The 21,207-nt window shown below is 44.4% G+C and overlaps 1 protein-coding gene across 2 annotated transcripts in view; it reads right to left on the bottom strand.

Annotated features, from left to right (window-relative positions):
- Positions 1–21,207, bottom strand: part of LOC121278460 (collagen alpha-1(XXI) chain-like) — a 468,271-nt gene that overhangs the window by 415,742 nt on the left and 31,322 nt on the right. For both annotated transcript variants that reach the window (XM_041188910.1, XM_041188909.1), the window contains exons 2-3: positions 12,607–12,749; positions 9,073–9,633 (exon numbers count right to left, since the gene is read on the bottom strand). In XM_041188910.1, coding sequence (XP_041044844.1) covers positions 9,073–9,633; positions 12,607–12,706 — 661 coding nt within the window. In that variant the 5' untranslated portion in view covers positions 12,707–12,749. The remainder of the gene's footprint in view (positions 1–9,072; positions 9,634–12,606; positions 12,750–21,207) is intronic.

Below are 21,207 nucleotides of genomic sequence, written 5' to 3' on the forward strand. Positions count from 1 at the left end.
CAAAGGGCGAAAACATGCTGCCCCAGATTTAGTGACGCCTCCCTCAAGTGCCGACTGGATGCAGTGGAGGCCCGACGCAGTGTCCTTTAACCCCGGTCAAGCGAGACCGCCAATCCTGCATGGGAGGCGGTGGCAGCAATGGTCAGTGCCAAAGCCCTGCAAAAAAGACAGCCGCCCAGTACAGATAGAGGACAAACGATCTCCTCCATTTTGCCAGGGTATTTCAGTCTTCTCATCACTCTCAATTCACACACTCACAAACACATCTACAGGGATCTCATTCACTGCTAGTTCAAGGGATATCACCATTCATTCTCTCACACATACCTACATCTGCCCTGCAGATTGTGTCCTCATCCCACCCATCGCACCACTCACCACCCATATATGCCAAGCATACTTATCATCTGGCCTGATGCCTGGCAGACGTCCTGCTTACACTGTCCCCATCTCTATTCATGCAGGTCAAGCTGGCACATAACTGAAGGGAAAGGTCATAGACTGGTGGAGGAATGCCTGAAATCAAGGTCCTCACAGACTCTGAAAATAGAGTCATCCAGCTGGCTGGCGAAGATCTGGACTATTCCTGTGCTGACAGTGAGGTCGGTGGTACCCAACCAAGTGAGTATCCAGCAGTGCAACATCCGTCAGACAACCATGCTGTGAGTGATGGGTCCTGTTTCACAGGCCACTGCCATGCACTAATTATCTCTCCTTGCTTTCGTGGACACATCTGGGAAACAGCTGAGGGGGCCCATGACCCAGGTCCTGACTCAAGCCCCAAAGAAACCTCAGAGTAAGAATCTGATGAAACCTTCATGGAAGACCCATCACAACGCTCACCCACACCCTTCACCAGTGCAGAGACACACACCTCAGTGGGACCTAGTTCTAAAGGAGACTCGGGATCACAATCTGGTGAGCACACCGTACTGTCTGATCCACAGCAGGCTGCGGCAGGGACTTCCCAGTTTTCCGACACTCCGAGGACTGCTGGAGGCCAGTAAGCTGCTGAGTCCGAGTCAGACTACGAGCCTCTGGCTCAGTCATAGCTCAGTTGCTAGAGCTGCAAAGGCAAGCTCGGGGACATCAGGGAGGGATATCTGCTGCATTCGTCAGATCGCAAGGCATGGTGGAGGAGTCTGTCTGCCTTCAGTCTGAGGTTATAGCACTGCATGCCAATGCACCAACGTCAACACTGGTAGGATGGCAGCCGCCATGGAGACCTTGGTCCATGACATTGGTCTTGCATTGCTGTGTGGTTGAACTCTTATCACTGATGCCATAGTGGGCTCCAACAGTGTCAACACAAGAGGGTTGGGGGGCAGCTCGATCTCATTCCAGCTTCCCCTTCTCCTCAAGGAGTCAGCCATGGGCTCTCAGGCACCTATTGGGAGGAGGATCAGCAGGTGCAGACCCCAGATGACTCTGGCTGTATCTGGCCCATCCAAATCCCTCTTCCTGTGACCCCAGCAAATCCAGCTCCAAAAGCCAAGGAGGGTACCAATGCCACACAGTAGGGCCTGAAAGCAGGCTGGCGACCTTCAAGTCTCGGCCCTCCAGGGGATGCCCGTCAAGGTCATCACAGACAGGTCTTATCAGTCAGCAGGCTGCCTCCAATTCTGCTGTGAATGTCAGGAAAGCACCATGATGTAGTGGCAGAGTTAGGAAGGTTAAGAAGATGTAGTTGCATAGCCTGGGCATGGGTGTTAATTACTTGTATATAATGTTCACTTTTGTAAATAAACTCCCAAGAATATCTCCTTGCCTATGGCTCCTTATTCTGATGAGCAGTGTCAGTCAGATGTGAAACCTTGGTCCCTGCACAAGCTAAAAGCAGGTGTCTCATTCCAGGGCCTTTTCCCTGCACTTTGTGCAACCTTTTCAACACTGATGGTGTGTCTTTACTGTCACTGGACCCATCAGTCATGTCTGCATCTCAATGGGGCTTATCACTGCTGCCAAAATATCCTGAGCCAGTGGCACAGAGTTCCATCATTCTCTCTGTGTGCTCCCAGCACCTTTGAGGTGTGGCTGGCCCCCCTTCATCAGCATCTGTGTCTAGTGACAGTGTTGTCCTCAAGGGTTTAGCTCATGAAGGATACCATAGGATCAGGGGAAATTAAAGTTTCCCCGCTGCATCTCCATGATATGACCCTGTTTACAGAGTGCAAGCCATCTGCTATCAGCCAGAGTCAAACGTTCACATAAGTTATGAGAGGACCTATGGAGTGTCCCCACTGCATGCTGTCATCATCCTCCTGGAATGTAGGGACTATGGGCATCTGCTGCGTCTCCATGACAGGAGCCTTATCACAAAGGGTATACGCACTGCAATCAGCCAGACAAGAGTCAAACATTTACAGATGCAATGTGAGGATCTATGATGTTTGTCGTCATCATCCTCCATGTATCTAGCAGCTATAAGGGCCTCCTAAGTGCACTTGCCTCATCTGGCCAGTGCGATAGCCTCGTTGCTGTCGTCCTCACCTTCTAGGACCTCCACTCTCATCCCTGTCAATGCCTTCCTCATCAGAGGAGACGTGCAGCTCCTCCTCAGCTAGCTCCGCTCCCCCTTGCAAATCCAGGTTGTGAAGGGCGCAGCAGGCAACAATGATGCATGACACCCTCTGTGGATTATATTGCAGGGCTTCACCAGACTGGTCAAGGCACCGGAACCTCATTTTCAAAATTCCAATGGTTTGCTCCACCAAGGTGCGAGTTGCAGAATGAGCCTCGTTGTACCTTCTCTCTGCTGCACCCTGAGCCCGCCGCTCGTGTGTCATCAGTCACGTCCTCTGTGGGTAGTCCTCGTTCCTGAGGAGCCAACCCCAGGATCTGAGAACAACTGAAAACGTAAGAGTCGTGGACCTCCATGGGAACCGTGTGCAGACCTGTTGGATGTGTTTGTGGTGGTCGGGCATCAACTGAACATTCAGCGAGTGGAAGCCCTTGCGGTTGATGTAGTCAACTGCTCGTTACCACAGAGACCTGAACGCCATGTGAGTGTGGTCGATAGCACCCTGCACCTGTGCAAAACCTGAGATCTGGGCAAATCCAATCGCTCTTGCATCCTGGCTTTCCTGATCCCAGGCGAAATGCACAAAGTTATGTGCCTTCATGGAGATGGGGTCCACGACCTCATGGATACATTTGTGCATGGAGGCTTGCAATATCCCACAGAGGTCACCTGTGGAGTCCTGAAAGGACCCACTGGCATAAAAATTGATTGCTGCGGTCACTTTCACGGTCACAGGCTGTAGATGCCCTCTGTGTCCCTGTGGTGTCAGATTGTGCAGCAGGTGGCGCATGTGACCGACCAGTTCCCTGGGCATGCGCAGTCTTCGGTGACAGTGTTTCTCGGTCAACTGCAGGAACAACAAGCACCGCCTATCGATCCTGGGTCTAGCTAGGCGTCAACCAGTGACAGCTCGCTGTGGTTCTTCAGCAGCGTGCGCAGGAGCCCCAGGCACCCCTTCTTCTTGAGGGCGCTGCTCCTCCACCTGTCCAGCCAGGTGCCTCCATTGCTCTTTTGGCCTTCGTCTCTGCTCTCTGTGAGTCATGAGGCATACAGCTGAGTCACTAAGCTCCATGTTCCTGATGGACTCCTTTTGCAGGATGAAAGAGAGAGATGCGTGGGTTAGCATGGGTGCACTAAGAACCCACTCTTGTTTAAGTCTGAAAGCCCCTGAACGCATCCTAGAGAGTGGTGGCCAGAGTTTAATGCTGCCTTAAACCCCACCACCTACTCCCCACTCCACTTGACCGATTGGCAGCAGCTTCGCCCACTGGACTGCGTGCTGTGCTGTCAGTTCAGACGCAGGCATTCTCCTAACTCACACTGAAAGGTTGTGCTGTTAGCTTGAGCCATGGGGAGACTGGTCCAAACCTGAATAATGACATTGCAAGGGACTGTGAGCACCTCCACCAGTGACAGCTCCATGGCCAGCTGTCACAAGGAGATTATACAACTTGCCCATTCATCCAATTTTTCTGCAGTCCACTAAAACGCTCATTGGTTTGCAGTCTGTGCCCAAGAGGTGAAAACCTCTGTAGAATTTGGTGACACTTTCATGCCTCTGCATTGCTTGAGTGGGTAGATAAGCTAGAGGTCCGACTCCAAGCATGCCAATGTGGCTGCGCATGAACTGTCTCAGCTGGCCTCAGATGCAGTGCACCCCTTGCACCCCCCCCCCAACACACCCCAACCGCAGTGCAGCTCTTGCTCCAGCACCACACTGTCAGCCAGCTGGGAAAAAGTGACTTGCCTGATGCCTTTACCTGAATGCGTGGCACCACAACCTTGAAATCCAATAGGTGACCCTCGTGAACACTGTGCAACACTAGTGTGCACTCAACTCTGAGTTCCCCTTGAAATGCAACTTGCCAGGTGCACAGCTTATAAATGCTATTGTGAAATACATTGGCATGCAATCATGCCGATGTGCCCCGATGATTCAGCGTGGGGGGATGATTCCGGCAAGCAGGGCTTATAATGATATGCAGATATATTAAAATGACATTCCTGACATACACCGGCAGGAAATGCGGCCTGCCATTGATAGGCATAGTGGATGATCGCAAACTGGTTTCACAACGTTGTGAAACCGATTTTTGGCCTTCCCGCCATATTGTCTGCTCACGCCCTCTATGAAGCCCGACACCAACAGGCACAGAAAATTCCACCCGCTGTCTTTTGAAGGAGACATTAAACAAAATCCCCATTTACCTTTTAGGGTGGTGTTCAAAATCCATGTGATTATTTGAAGAAGAGGAGGGAACTATCTTGGCCAAGATCATTCCCTCAGCTACCAACACCTCAGATTAATTGGTTACTTATTCATTATGGAACTTTCCTGTATTCAAATTGATTGCCTGCGGTATGACAGTGCTGCACTTCAAAAGTAATCCGTTGGTAGTAAATTGGTTACATTGTGAGCATTATATATTAGGAAAAATAAAATTAAAAACAGTGGTAGCTTTCTATTTGAGGTATGCATGTGGAAACTTAATAAGTTGGTTGTAGAAATCCACACATATTGATTGCTTCACTAATATGTCATTTATAATAAGAGAATAGATGAGTGAAAGCATTGTATGGCCTCCTAAGGCCATAAATGCAATTTTCAGAATTAGTTTTTCTATTAAAATAAATAATGGCAGTACTGAAAATAAACTGCATATAGCTGTCGCTAACTTGCTGAACAAAGCCGACCTGCAATCAGGGGTACAATGGTTTCATTGTATTTGCTGGCATAATTTTTCTCCAGTAATTTATGTATTTATGTGTAGTTTTTTAAAAATGTATTCTATGACTTCATATATTAATGGAGAAATGCTGCTCTGGGTATATAAAATTTATGAATCCTTTTGATAGATTAGCAAAGAGTAACTGGTTATATGGAAACACTTTATGGCATTCATATTTGGTATTGCTACTTGGTACAGAAACATTTTTGTGAGCTTTAACCTTGACAATTTTCTCAGAGCTGCCATCTTTTTGCATATTTACAATTAAGTCTTTTGAATGTTGGGAACAACATTAACCTTGTTAGCTATCTGTTGTCAGGCTTGCTGCATCTGTCTTTTCTATATAGGATATTTCGTACAAACGTGGACACGATCATTTCCCTCATTGCAGCATCTATAAGTTTAGCTGTGTGTGAATGAAAGGTCTAAACTAACCAGGAATTTTCCAGCTCAAAGCTCCTCCCCTTCTGTTGCAGGCAGGAATGCTGAATGCAATCTATGGAACAGGCATGAATGCTCTATTATATAGCCTTAGTACGAATGGAAGCTTATACCGTGTAATCGACATTTCCAAATCCTGACTATCAGAAGTAAATAGCCATGCAAGTGCAATCAGCAGAAACAATAGCTTTACACCATATATCCCATCTGTGGCTTGGTGCTCCTATGCAGTGCAATCAATAACTGGTGGAAGGCTGCTGCTTTTCACTTGGGGAGACTGAAGGTGGCTTTGGAGCATGCTCTAGAGTGGCCCTGGGTCTTAGGCTCTGCTCTAGGCTAAACTTTGGAGCTGGCTGCCTGAGAGGCAACAGCAAGGATTCTGGCACAATTTCAGTGGTGGAAACAGGAATGCTACTATCCTGAGACAGGATCGGAGGCTCATGCTCCACAGCACCTCTGCCACTTCCATGGGGCTGGACACCAGATTGCTGGACTACTGTGAGCTTGTATTCTCCTTTGAACACTGATATCTGTACCCATGATGGCAGCATTGAGAGCCTGGATGCCAAAAGTGGGCCTGCATGTGAGCAGACAGGGATCTCATGACCTGAAACTTCCACTGCAGCCTTGAGACATTGGGAAGCCTCCACCTCTGCTGTAGTGGAAGCTGAGACAAAGGGGCAGTCTACACTCCATCATGGGTTGGGTTGGCATTGCTGCCCTGGAGTTGCCCACCAAGCTTCTTATTTCCAGCTCTTCTTTGGAAGAGGTATCCTCTTGGTTGGAGATAAGGACCTGGGTGGAGCTGAGGAACTGGCTGGCTGAGGATGTCAGTCTCTTGGCAGAGCTTCATATGAATCAAAGGAGAGATATTTAGTGCATGTCAGCAGAGTCAAAAGCAGGAGAGAGAGCACACACAGTTATATTGAGAGGGGGATGATGTGGTGCAGGATCCTCACGTGTGTGTTTGCCGCCAACTTCACCGTTGCCCAGGCACGGTCCATGTCCTCACCAGTCAGTGCGATGGCACGCTCCTTGGTGAATGAGGGTCTAATGTGAGCCACTCCACCCCCAGTCTGGAACATCTCCCTGCTGTTGCGAACCAGCTTCTCCTGCATGAAAACAGATGGAGACAGTGTGCGCAGGACACTTGGCACTGCGTGAATGTTTGTGCGTGAGTGGAGCCATGGACAGGATGAAGATGCAAATTCCAGAGGATATGAGCCTGATGGAGATATGAGGGTGTTTGTGAGAGTTAGTGGTGTTATCCCTTGAGGTGTGAGATCCCTGTGGATGTCGGATGAGTTTGTGAGTATGTAAGTTGAGACTGATGAGGTGGTTGACTTATCCTGGGGGAATGGATGAGAGCATTCATCCTCTTCCTGCACTGGATGGCTGACCCCCTCTGTGCTCCAATGGCGCTGACCACTGCTGCCATTCAGACCCAGGCTGGATTTGTGACTCTGGTTGATTTCCTCTGGCCAGAGTGGGGGTAGGGAACATTGTGGCGGCCTTTCATTGCATCCAGCCAGTGCCCCAGAGAGGCATCACTAAATTTGGGGGCTGCTGTCTTCTTTGGGCAGAATTTCTTCTTGTGCGGGTGGGGGAGTCCCCAAATGCGAGAGTGCGCTCTTTCGCGCATGCACACAAAAGAGCGCACATCTCCCTAAGGCTAAGTGCTGCCTCAGGGAGATCACTGACAGCTTTATAAACTTTAAAAATAGAAAAATTTAAAAATCCTTAACATGTTCCCCTCATGTAACAATGTCACACAAGATGGGACATGTTAATAAATTTCACTGAAACTTTAATAAACTTTTTTAAACCCTACATGAAACTTCATCCCGCCAGTGGATGAGGTTTCATGTTTTCTCAGAAGCCCGCCAGGGCTCCTGGCCTGCCCACCAACCTTAAGGTTGGACGGGCAGGTCCTTTAATTGTTTTAATTATCCTGTCAATGGCCTCAATTGGCCATTGACAGGTCAGTGGGCAGACAGCTGATCTCGCTGTGACCCCGTCTTCCTGAAGATTTAAATGGGGCGGGATGACGTCGGGGGGTTTCCCCCGATGTCATCCTGCGTCATTTTCACGGCGGTGAGCGGGGCCTGTCCCCTGCTTGCCGACGGAAAAATTCAGCCCTTTGTTTTCGAGGCCATCGGTCACCTGGAGCAATCCTGGCTGTAGATATGAAGGAGGCTACGCACTGGTGCGCTAAAAGCTGCCACTGTGACAGACGGGTAAAACGTCCAATTTCCCATCCACTACTGCACTTTTGCAAATCTGGAATGATTCCACCCTTAGTCTCCAGAATGGAAAATTCTGCCCATTGTCATTCTCAAATCAAGCAGTGCCGAGTTACATTAATATATTGTTTTCAGTTTCTTAATGCTTTCTAAACAAAAATGAACTAGCAATTATAAAAGCGAATGCACTGTATGAAGAAAAGGTAAGGTAATTTGCATCTAAAAGAAATTCAATAAAAAGTCATTGGGCAAAAGATTTTCCTCATCAAGTGGGCACGGCGGCAGGCATGGGAGTAACCGCAAAACCGACCGCGCGCCCATGATCAGGCTCCGACCGCAATTTCACACTGGCTGGCCAATTAACAGCCAGCCAGCAGGAAACGTGCTGGGGGCCTCAGCGCTGCCGGAGAGGGGGTGAGAGGAGTGCGAGCGCTGAGGTGTGCGCATGCACGGGGGAGTGTGCTCTGACAGATCCCTGAAGGCACAGATCTGCCTTAGGGAGCTGACAGATTTTAAATACAAAAATAAACTTTTAACATGTGAAAAAAACATGTCCCCACATGTGACTTAGTCACATGGAGAGGGACATGTGAGAAAGGATGTTAAAAAATTTAATTTTTTTTCGTAAGCGCCGGAAATCTCATCCCACTCATGGATGATGTTTTGTTAAAAATGCAAAGGCTGCCTGGCCTATTTGCCTGCCCGCTAACCAAATGGTTGAGCAGGCAGCGAAAAATGCAGCTTAATTAATTACATAAGGGCGTTAATAGGTCTCTTAATTGTCGGCAGGTGCACTGCTGCCTCTCGTGCATACCCGCTGACCAAAAGATCTTGAGAGTGTGCGATGGCGTAGAGGTACTTGCCTGACGTCATTGCGCACTATTTCACTCCCGCTCAGATCAGGCACTGCCTGCCCGCGGGATGAAAAATTCTGCCTATTAAATTTTCATGTATAAAAATTATAATCTTACACCAGATTATACAAGGTATTCTTACACTGGTCTGAGCATATTGTTAAATAAAAAGAATCTTGCAAGAAGATTTGCTGCTTTTGCTTTAGTATGAATCCTTTTTTGGGAGACATCTTCAACTTACAAAAGGATCTTATTGTTGCGTACATAAAGAATAAACTATTTACCTTCACAAAGTTTCTGTTTCATTATTTCTCTAATTCTGGAGATACCAGTGTAGTCCTCTACATGGAACACATATGTGGATGATGGTTTATTAGCAATTGCCTGAAGTTCTGCATCTTCTATTTCCTGACCAACTCCAATTGCAAACAGTATAATTTTCTTTTTCCTTGCTTCCTCTGCTGAGTCCTTCACATCATCCTGGGACTTTCCATCTGTAAGTACAACTGCTACTTTTGTCACGGCATTAGCAGCCCTGGTTGAGGTAGCAAACACATTGTTAATTCCAAATGTTATAGCTTTTCCTGTTCTTGTATTTCCACCCCTATATAATATGGCTTCCATTGCTTTCATCAGGTCTTCATTGGACCTATATTTGTCCAATGGGATTTCTAGCAGAGGATTATCACTATATTGTATAACACCCACTTGTGTAAATGTTGTTCCTATTTCAAAACTGCTGGATATGTTGACAATCCAGTTTTTGACTATTTCAAAATCATTTGGTCCTACACTAAATGAGCCATCCAAAATGAAAACTAAGTCATTTGGAGCAGTTCTGCAGCCTAGAAGAAAAGAAAAAAGAAAAATGGTGTTACTACAAAGGAATAATATGCACATTATTCACAATGGCATTAACAATTGTATTTATTGCTACAACTTTTATGCACATTTTAAAGAATCTGCATAATACACATATTTAGCATTGCATGTAACTGTTTGGTGCTCCCACCTGTATTTGTAAGTCAGGTACCTAAAGACTGTGGATAGTTGGGAATTTTTAATCTGTGAGCAACAAATCTCTTGAGTTGTATTTTTAAGAAAATCACACACCTGTGCTTCTCGCAAAGTAATGACCATTTCAGTAATATTCATTCACAGCATGTGGGCATCGCTGGCTAGGGCCAGCATTTATTGCCCATCCCTAATTGCCCTTTCAAAGGGTATTTAAGTGTCAACCATATTATTGTGGATCTGGAGTCACATGTAGGCCAGACCAGGTAAGGACAGCGGATTTCCTTCCCTAAAGGGCATTAGTGAACCAGATGGGTTTTTACGACAATTAACAATGGTTTCATGGTCATCAGTAGACTTTTAATTCCAGGTTTTTATTAAATTCAAATTCCACCATCTGCTGTGGCAGGATTCGAACCCAGGTCCACAGAGCATTATCTTGGGTCTCTGGATTACTAGTCCAGTGACAATACCACTACATCACCACTTCCCCAAAGCTAGTTTGCAAAGAAAACAGTTTTGAAACTTCAAACATGTTTACTATAAGGTTAATTCAGTTTTGGTTTTCCTTAGTCAATCATGGTGGTAGGTCTTTGTAAGGTTCTTCACCCAGCCTTCAAATTCCACTTTATGAATGAGAAAGCCACACCTATCTTATCCTTCTGCCTGTCGCAACCAAATAAAGCTCCCACAAAACCCACTGCAAAGACTAGTTAGGCCACTCTGGATAGAAAAAATAATTTTCTGATTTGTCACCATAGTTCTTGCACACATTTACACATAAGCATAAGATATCACTGGACAGTTGGTAGGAAAGAACTTGCATATTGCTGAAAAAAAGAGACATGCTGTCAAAGCTTTTCATCTTGCATTCATTTTTTCAGCAATACATAAGATATTACATAGTTTTGTCATCTATCATTTCAACATGGATTCTTGACCCCAGTTGACTTATGTTTGAGACTTTCTTCCAAATAATAATAGCAGGAATTATATTTAGTGCCTGATAGCCCCTCAATGAATTTAACCTAACATTTTTCACTTAATAGCAAAAGGTTTTATAATACTATCATTTCTCAGAAAATGTGATTAATATAGGTCTTTAAAATTATTAAATGGGTTCATATCGTAGATGAAGAAAAAATGATTCTATTTGTGGGACATTCCAAAAAGAATATAAATATAAGACTGTTGCAAATAAATCTGATAGGAATTCAGGAGAAATTTCTTTACTCAGTGTTGTGAGAATGTGGAACTTGCTACTACATGGAGTAGTTGAAGCAAATAGTTTAGATGCCTTTAAGGAGAAGCTAGTTAAGTGCATGAGAAAGACTGGGATAGATGGATCTGCAGATAGGTTTAGATGAAGCAGAATGAAAGGAGATTAGAGTATAGGAAGCATAAATTGTTGTGCTCAATGGCCTGTTTCTACATTTTAAGTTCTATATAATGTAAACTAAGCATTTGAAAAAAAGATATTGCCCCTTAATTTCTTCAGATTTTATGCTGCTGTACCTCTGGTAAAGTCACAATGATGTGACAGCAAGAAGTTTGAAGAATTTCAGGAGCATTAAATTTGTTTTTCTACATTCTGTGTATTAATTTTCATTAATATGAAGTGTGCAAGTATCAGAAAATTACATTGTGCAGAATTTTCTGTTCCTGCACCTGGGAGTATTGTATCATCACCAGGACATAGCCCAGGCAGGGAGGCGAAACAGAAAGTAAAGTAGCCTGCACATTTTCCTTCTATTTTAATGAATAAATGGAAAATTTGGTGGCTCCACTAGAGGCCTAAGCTCCTCTCCACCTAATTTTCCTTTATTCACTGCATTTAGGCAATGTAAAACCCCAAGTCAAAAGAACAGGAAAATCTGCTCTGAAGTATTTCTACAAATATAACATATCACTGGCCATACTTGCTGCTCAACAGAAAGAGTGCTTCTGAGTCCAGTTATTGTAATGTTCCTTTTGTCACTGTTATCTCTATAGGTTCACTGAATGAGAAGTCAGATAAATAACATCTGTGCCAAATTCTAAACTTTTCCTGTGGAAATATTACTATTAAGAACTTGATTGATATAGCTAACAGAAATTCCAATCTGCTGCTCCTTGGCATGCTTTGCAAGCATATATTGCACTTCCAGCCCAGAATTTTCTTTTTACTTGGATAGAAAATCAGGGCTAATAGTCCAATTTTATCCAATTAGTCTGTCTGAATTTGAACTTGATCGCAAAGGCGAAAAGGCTCTTTTGTCATTCATCATTATGCCTAATGCTCAATAATCATCCTTAATATACCCAAGCTGCAAATATAACAAAACAATTCTGTTGGAAATAAACAGCAGGTCTCTCACCATCTGAAAAGAAGAAGGGCATAATATTGTTTCAATTCTGAACCTTTTGTTGTAATGGTGAATTCACACCTGAAATGCTAACCTATCTTTCTTTTAAATAAACAATGTTTTCAGCTTACAGTTAAAATCGATCCATAAATGCATGTTAGAAGTAAATTGTTAATCCATAAGGATCTATGAATCTTATACAAAAGGTGATCCTGGCTTCTGTGATGATCACATAAGTTAGTCAGAAACAAAATTATTCCATTCATCTCTTCCAATGCATGCTAAGTAAGGTGAGGTCTACACTGAATCTAGTCTAGAATTTCTATGACCAAAGACTGCTAAACATTTTACCTGGGCACAAAGTAGAAAAATATTCATTGCTTAACAATGTAATTCATCAACTTGATGAATAAAATACCACAAAAAATTAAAAATGAAAAGAAAGTATTAGTTCCTTACTAGATCTTACATCATCCTCCACAGCGGTACTGAATTCTTGGAGAAGCAGCAACAGAAAACTGTGCAGGACAAATTTCATGGCTTTTAGATTTGGTTCCATGTCATATGCCTTTGGAAGTAGTGGTCCACACACACTTCAAAAACTGAAATGAAGAAAAATAACAAGTACTGATCATCTTCATTCACAGAACATAGCATCATAAATGTTCCTAATTATCCAAAGCTCTTTTTGTGATCTTTCAAACTCCGCTAAGCTTTCAAATAATATATTTACTGGAAGAAATTCATGAAACGCAAAGTATGAATTATTGACGCACACAACTAGTAGATCCAATTGAATTTGCTAGAAAAAATGCCTTGTTGATGAAGAAAATATTAATTAATACTTTTAAATAATGGAGCTTAGATATTTTATTAATTTTAATTGGGATTGTCAATCACTAAGCTACACTTGACAAATCATGTGAGTCAGTTGTCTTTGAGAGAAGATTTATCATATTTTTTAATGGTTATTGAAAAATCTATAATTCAACACCAAAATGCGCAGGGTGCCATTAAGGTGAAAAGAGTAGAACAGTTTAGGTAAATTGCATCTGTCGCTTCATAATTACCTCAGCCCTAACTACCTTGAAAGATCAGGACTCATTACATACGCACAGCAGGGGCCCGACAGAATTCACATCAAAGAGGTGCCTGCAGTGTAAAATTGGGAGATTCCAAGTGGTGCTACTGCAGCCTCTGAAACACCAGAGGATTCAACAAGATTCTTAAGGCCCCATAATTTACAAGGAGCATCCATTTAGAGGCTTTAGCTAAAATTTGTGTCAACAGAGGGATAGGAGGCCACTATCAGGCTCTCTGCCTCCACTGCAAATGGGCTGTTAAGACCATTTACCAAACCTACGGAGCGAAAGTGCTCATGGTTCCATGGCACATTCCTGCTGGTTGCAGTTGACCATTTCCTGCTGACTTCCCCAACTTCTTCCCAGCACTTGCCTGAGAGCTGCTGACAGTGAGGGAAGTTGCCCAAAATTAATTTTGAAACACTGGCAAGCTTCCTGTGGAAGCTTAATGGGCGCCGGCAGAATGGCCAAATTATTGAAATAAAGCCCGAGGCCTAATTCAAGGCTGGCCTCTGGCTCCAGCCTATGAAGTGTCGATACTAAGTCTGAAATGGTGAGCAAACTATTTTTTATCCACTAAATTTTTGCATGATAACATAACTAACAATATTTCTACCTTGTCTGTCTCAAGCTACATACAATATCTATCACATGTAGAAGTAAATTCTAATGAAAAACAATATGTGAGCCTGCAGTCATAGCACTCTAGCCTCTGAGCCAGAATGTTGCACTTTCACGACTTGAGCATGTAATTTCATTGAAGTACTAAGGAAATGCTGTACTGTCAGTGGTGTTATAATTAAGATAAAATGATAAACTGATGCACTGTTTTCTAAGGTATTCAAAGAAAAGCAGGAGACTTTTCCCAGTGCGCTGACTAACATTTATTCTTCAACCCAACACCATTAAAAAAAAGATAATTTATCTCCTTGCTGTTTATAGAAACTTACAGTCTGAAAAATTGGCTAAATTATATAACTACATTACAGTTCAAAAGTACTTAATTGTCGTAAAAGTATTATGCATATATGAAAAGCCTGAGATTGTGAAAGCTGCGATATAAATGCAAGCTAGCATTTTAAGCTATATAGGCCTCAAACTTCCTGGAATCACAGAATTGTTACGGTGTAGAAGGAAGCCATTTAGCCCATGCTGTCTGCACCGGCTCTCTGAGCATTTTAACTTAGTGCCAATGTCCTGCCTTTTCCCTGTAACCGTGCACATTGTTTCTATCTAAATAATCACCTAATGCCCTCTTGAATGCCTCAATTGAACCTGCCTCCACCACACTTCCAGGTAGTGCATTCCAAACCATAACTACTTGTTTTTTCTCACTTCGCATTTGCTTCTTTTGCAAAACACTTTAAAACTGTGCCCTCTGGTTCTCGATCCGTTTACGAGCAGGAACAGTTTCTCCCTATCTGCTCTGTCCAGTCCCCTCATGATGTTGAAAACTTCAATCAAGCCTCCCCTAAGCCTTCTCCTCTCCAAGGAAAACAGTCCCAACTTCTCCAATCTTTCCTTATAACTGAAGTGTCTCATCTCTGGAACCATTCTTGTAAACCTCTTCTGCACTCTCTCCAATGCGCCCACATCCTTCCAATAGTGCGGCGCCTGGAACTGTTCTGAACTGTAACTCAACTCTATATACTCATCTTCGCACCATACCTCTAACCTAACCTTACTTCACGAATATCTATTTATATCTGTCTTGACAGCTCTTAGCATAGTCTTATCAGACAATTCCAACTTTATATGTGCCTGTCTGTATAAAAATGCTTCTTGATTTGGATCTTAAATGGCCTAGCTTTAGTTTTGAAATTATGTGCCCTTGTCCTTGATTCCCTAGCAGAAAGGAAATAGTTTCTCTCAATCTACCTTGCTGTATTCTTTTAATACTTTCAGTACCTCAATCAGATCATCCCTCAATCTCCTATGGTCAAGAGAATATAAGTCAGACTTACGCAACCAATACTCACAATTTAACCATCTAAAACTCAGCATCATACCTTGTTACGAACCTTGGCCAGACCCCGGGAGGTGGGGGAAGATCCAGTTAGGGATAATAGCATTTTGTTTAAAGGAGATAAAGGTTGAGATTCAAGCCACTTGTTTTTGGAGTAAAGCCACAAGATTCCACTGGTTTTCAACAAACAAAAACAAACTTTACTATACAAATTTATTTTTATTCATTCACAGGATGTGGGCTTCGCTGGCTAGGCCAGCATTTAATGCCCATCCTTAGTTGCCCTAGAGAAGGTGGTGATGAGCTGTGGTCTTGAACCGCTGCCATCTTGAACCGCTGCAGTCCATGTGGTATAGGTACATCCACAGTGCTGTTAGGAAGGGGGTTCCAGGATTTTGACTCAGCAACAGTGAAGGAATGGCGATATATTTCCAAGTGAGGATGGTGAGCAACTTGGACGGGAACTTCCAGGTGGTGGTGTTCCCATGTATCTGCTGCCCTTGTCCTTCTGGATGGTAGTGGTCATGGGTTTGGAAGACGCTCCTTAGCCTTGATGAATTCTTGCAGTGCACCTTGTACATGGTACACACTGGTACCACTGTGCGTTGGTGGTGGAGGGAGTGAACGTTTGTGGATGCCAATCAAGCGGGCCGCATTGTCCTAGATGGTGTCAAGTTTCTTGAGTGTTGTGGGAACTGCACTCATCCAGGCAAGTGGGGACTATTGCATCACACTCCTGACTTGTGCCTTGTAGATGGTAGTTGGGGAGTCAGGAGGTAAGCTACTTGTTGCAGGATTGCTAGCCTCTGACCTGCTCTTGTAGCCAAAGTATTTATATCGCTGGTTCAATTCATTTTCTGGTCAATGGTAATCTCCAGGATGTTGACAGTAAGGGATTCAATGATGGTAATGCCATTCAATGTCAAGGGGTGATGGTTAGCTTCTTTCTTGTTGGAGATGGTCATTGATTGACACTTGTGTGGTGCGAATGTTACTTGTCATTTGTCAGCACAAGCCTGGATATTGGCCAGATCATGCTGCATTTGGACATGGACTGCTTCAGTGTCTGAGAAGTTGCGAATGGTGCTGAACATTGTGCAATCATCAGCGAACATCACCACATTTGACCTTATGATGTAAGGAAGGTCATTTATGAAGCAGCTGAAGATGATTGGGCCAAGGACACTACCCTGAAGAGCTCTTGCAGTGATGTTCTGGAACTGAGATGATTGACAGCCAACAACCCCAACTATCTTCCTTTATGCTAGGTACGAACCCCGATTCCCATTGACTCCAGTTTTGCTAGGGTTCCTTGATGTCACACTCGGTCAAATGTGGCCTTTATGTCAAGGGCATTCACTCTCACCTCGCCTTGGGAGTTCAGCTCTTTCGTCCCTGTCTGAACTGAGTGGCCCTGGCGGAACCCAAACTGGGTGTCAGTAAGCAGGTTATTGCTAAGCAAGTGCTGCCTGATAGCACCCTTGAAGACCCCTTCCATTATTTTACTGATTATCAAGAATAGACCGATGAGACGGTAGTTGGATGGGTTGGCTTTGTCCTGCTTTTTGTGTACAGGACATACCTGGGCAATTTTCTACATAGCCAGGTAGATGCAGTGCTGTAGCTGTACTGGAACAGCTTGGCTAGGGGCGCAGCAGGTTCTGGAGCACAAGCCTTCAGTACTATTGCCGGAATATTGTCAGGACCCATAGCCTTTGCAGCATCGACTGCCTTCAGCTGTTTCTTGACATCACATGGAGTGAATCGAATCAGCTGGAGACTGGCATCTGTGATGCTGGGGTCCTTCAGAGGAGGCCAAGGGGGATCATCCATCCCGCACTTCTGGCTGAAGGTCGTAGAAAATGCTCCAGCCTTTTCTTTTGCACTGATGTGCTGGGCTCCCCTATCATTGAGGATGGGGATATTTGTGGAGCCTCCTCCTCCAATGAGTGTTTAATTGTCCACCACCATTCACAACTGGACATGGCAGGACTGCAGAGTATAGATCTGATCCATTGGTTGTGGGATCATTTAGCTGCTTATGCTGTTTGGCACACAAGTAGTCATGTGTTGTCCCTTCACCAGGTTGGCACCTCATTTTTAGGTATGCCTGGTGCTGCTCCTGACATGCTTTCCTGCACACTTCATTGAACCAGGGTTGATCCCCTGGCTTGATGGTAATGGTAAAGTGAGGGTATGCCAGGCCATGAGGTTATAGGTTGTGTTCGAGTATAATTCTGTTGCTGCTGTTGGCCCATGAGACAGTGCCTAATGGATGCCCAGTCTTGAGTTGCTAGAACAGTTCAACGCTTGCTAGGCAATTTCAGAGGGCATTTTAAGAGTCAACATTGCTGTGGGTCTGCAGTCACATGGTGGCCAGACCAGGTAAGGACAGCAGATTTCCTTCCCAAAAGGCATTAGTGATGAGCTTTTACAATCAACAATGGTTTCATGGTCATCATTAGACTTTTAATTCCAGGTTTTTATTGAATTCAAATTTCACCATCTGCCATGGTGGGATTTGAACCCAGGTCCCCAGAGCATTACCCCGGGCCTAGTCCAGCGACAACACCGCTACACCATCGCCTCCCCACTTCAGAAAGATAAAACAATTTGCAATATTTATCTTATACTCTAGCGTTCAGGGTAAGTATGAGGTGCAAGTGAATTAACAGATAAACTGTGGAAAACACAACACATTACAGGGTAAATGACAATGCAACCAAGACAGGGTCCATGGATTTCTCAAGAACACACCCACATCAGTAAACACTAAGTCAAACAATATCATTGAAACGCTGTCTCACACGGGATTTCCAGCTTCACCTTCAAAGATCTCTCCTTGGAATTCTCTCCAAAAGTCACTGCCACTTGGACAACTTTAGCAATAGCCCACTTCACAAGTTTCAATCTTGCCTTCTGAAATTCCTTCTCCCTGGATTTCCGAATACACTCAAACACTAGCTTACAAGCACACTTTCAGATATATGGCTGTGCCAAGCAGAACACCACTGCTCCAAAGCCCCAATGTCTCACAGTGTAGAGTCAGTCTGCTAACTGGAGCTCTTTTTTTAATTTGGAGCCTATTTCTTTGCTGCCTTCATTTAACTTACTTAATGGAACCTATTCCTGTCCCTGTGTCTGTGACATCTGTTGGCTGGCAGACTACCTCAAACTGACTGCCTAAAGAGCTGTTGTTCACTGACCTTTGAACTGATCTGATGACCTATCAAAACAATCCTGGTGGTTCCCACCGTTGTTACTAGGCAGGAGCCAATGTAACAAGCATTGGAACGTCCTGTACCTTAAATGTTACTGTTAGGAAATAGAGATAGTTTAAGTCAATTATATTGGTATTTGTCAGTGTTAGGAATGAGTTTTAGCTTTAATATTTAAGTTTGATATGTATTTCTGTATTTGTGTGTTAAGAAAAGGTCAAGTTGAGTTTTAGTTTTACTTCAAAAGGTGCATGCATTTCTAATGAGAGTTTATGAATGTAAGAGAAGTTAAGCAAACACAAGTGTAGAAAAACTGGGCTGTTGCCTAGCAACAGGGGCCCAGAGAGACAGATCCCTCCCACAGACACACACAGAAGAAACTAGAAATAGCAGTTTTTGAGTTCAATTTGAGCCTGCTGCCAGGCAGAAGCAGCCTAGAAGACTAAGATACCCAGTTCCAAGCTAACGTTGGTTGAAAGTAGCTGCCAGGGAGAGACTGGAGCAAAGGGGACAGGTAGCCAGTCCCAAGCTAAAGAAGAAAGTCCCCAAAAGTCCAGGGAGTGGAACAGGAGAAAGTCCCAAGCAGACCTTCTAGTCAAAGGAAGGGCAGGAACCAGGGAAGGGTCCTGTCAAGTGAAGTTAAGAGTGAGGGGTAGAGAAAGGCTCCAAGTTTAAAGCTCCAGGCTCCAGGAAGCAGAGTCAAAGTGACATTAAAGCTTGTGAGAAGTCAGAAGGTCCAAGAGAGGAGACTGAATGTCTGTAACTCTTTGCTATGGGCATGTGAATCAGTTGTGTACTGTTGACAGCTGAGTCAGTGAGAGAGAGTGCGTGGAAAAAAACTTGAATGCATGTGGTGACCCAGGGAAGAGGAACATTGGAAGGAGAGTTCAAAATCCTGGAGGTAAACCCTTGCGGAAGGCATCTGAGAGAAAGTGTCGGTTTGGGAGAAGATTGCAAGGTGAGTTCTTGGAGAGTGGAGATTAGAAACTCTCATGTGAAAGATGGAATGCAGTGAGACCTGTTGGCTCATGGTGTGCCAACCATCTGGGGAAAGTTGATGAGAGATCCATTGCATCCTGATCGAGGTGGCATCTGTCACTTGGTTTCAGAGTGTGGCGTGTCTGACAACAGGTCACCTATTGGTACATGGACCATCTACTTACTGTGAACATTAGAATATAAGATAGATTATTATAACTTGTGTTATCCTTACAAATCTGTATATATCTGTAAAGGTATAGTTGTGGGTGAAGGAGCATTGTAATATAGTTCATCTTTTCTTGTTAAATAAATGTTTTATTCTTTTGTTAAAAATTCATTAGCTGACTCCGGTGACTCTGTTCAGTAGCCACTCTCCAAGTATCTAAACAAACAAATAAAAGTTAGGATTTATCAAGCTGGGTTCCACCTTGGGATCAAGCTTGTCTAGTTGTAACATCAGCTGGGAGCATAACATTACAATCTCCACAGACTGCGAATTTAGCACCCAGTGACACAAAGGTCAATGGATTTGATGACAACCTTCACTGATCCGCTTTAAACAAATACTTGTACCTTGATGAGTAACTCTCAAGCAACAAGCAGGTGTGACCAAATTTAAGACAGATAAGTCATCTTGCCCTTACTCCATGTTTAAATATACCTGCCATTAAAAGAATGGCCAGGATTTTACGAGACCCAACAGGAAAGTGAAGGTGAAACTGAGAGTGGGTGACAAAGACCCTCCCGCTTCAATTCCCATTCCCGTAGCAACCTTGTGCTGGCTGGACAATTAATGTCTGACAGGTGGGGTAGTTGAACATTCAGTGGCCAGAGGCAGGCATTCAGACAAGTCATCACCTGACATGGAAGGAAGTGCTGGCATTATGTTAAAGAGTCACCAGCACCTGAGCCTTAACGCCAGTGTCCTTTAATGCAGCAATCATCCCAGCTACCATCATTTGAACAGTCAGGCCTACAAGTATCCTTTGAACAGTCAACCCTCCATCATCATCCGAAAAGTGAACCCTCCATCTTCCTCCAAACACTGAACTTTCCATCAATTTCTGAACACAGAACCCTCTAGGATTCTCGGTAGAAGTCCACAGGAGAAGTGCGCTTGAGACATGACAGAAGGAAGATCTTTGCTGGCCCCATGAAGGCTCCCATATGTTCTCTTCCAGGCTGCTTAGGCAAAGCAGATGGTCCTCTTCCCCAGGGACAGAGGAGCATACCTCCCCACTCAACCAAGCAAGACTGGACAGAGGTCACTGAGGAGGTCAGCAGTCATAGAGTCATCCAGAGAACCTGACAGCAATGCCGCAAGCATGTCAATAACTTTCACTGCTCCACAAGGGTGAGTCCCAAACCTCAAGTCCCTAAAGGCTCAGCAACCCAATAAGGGTGAGGATGCCAATGCTGGGGACAAAGTGCCTGCCATGTTGGTGGCAAAAAGTTAAGGCTGCAGCATTTTCTTGAAAAGGAATGACAGCTGCTCTGCCAAGGGGTCTGGGCCAGGCACTCTTCTCAATGTTGCTCCAAAACAGACCAATGTCACAAATATGCCAGTGGCTCCAAACTCAGCAGTTAGCATGAAAAGTGTTGTGTCCACCCTAGTGTGGTTACTAACATTGGTCTTCCATGTTCCTGCAGGAGAAGAAGACCTAGGATACCAGAGGCAGAGTCCCAATCATCATCATCCTGATGCTCATGGAGGAGGCTTTAGAGCTAGCAGAGCATCTCCATCATAGACAGTGAGGCCGGAGCATAGTCGCAGGAGGGTGAGCGGCCTCAAGACGGGGCATGAAGGAAGCCT

This window comes from Carcharodon carcharias, chromosome 5, assembly GCF_017639515.1.
Source record: "Carcharodon carcharias isolate sCarCar2 chromosome 5, sCarCar2.pri, whole genome shotgun sequence".
NCBI lineage: Eukaryota > Metazoa > Chordata > Chondrichthyes > Lamniformes > Lamnidae > Carcharodon > Carcharodon carcharias.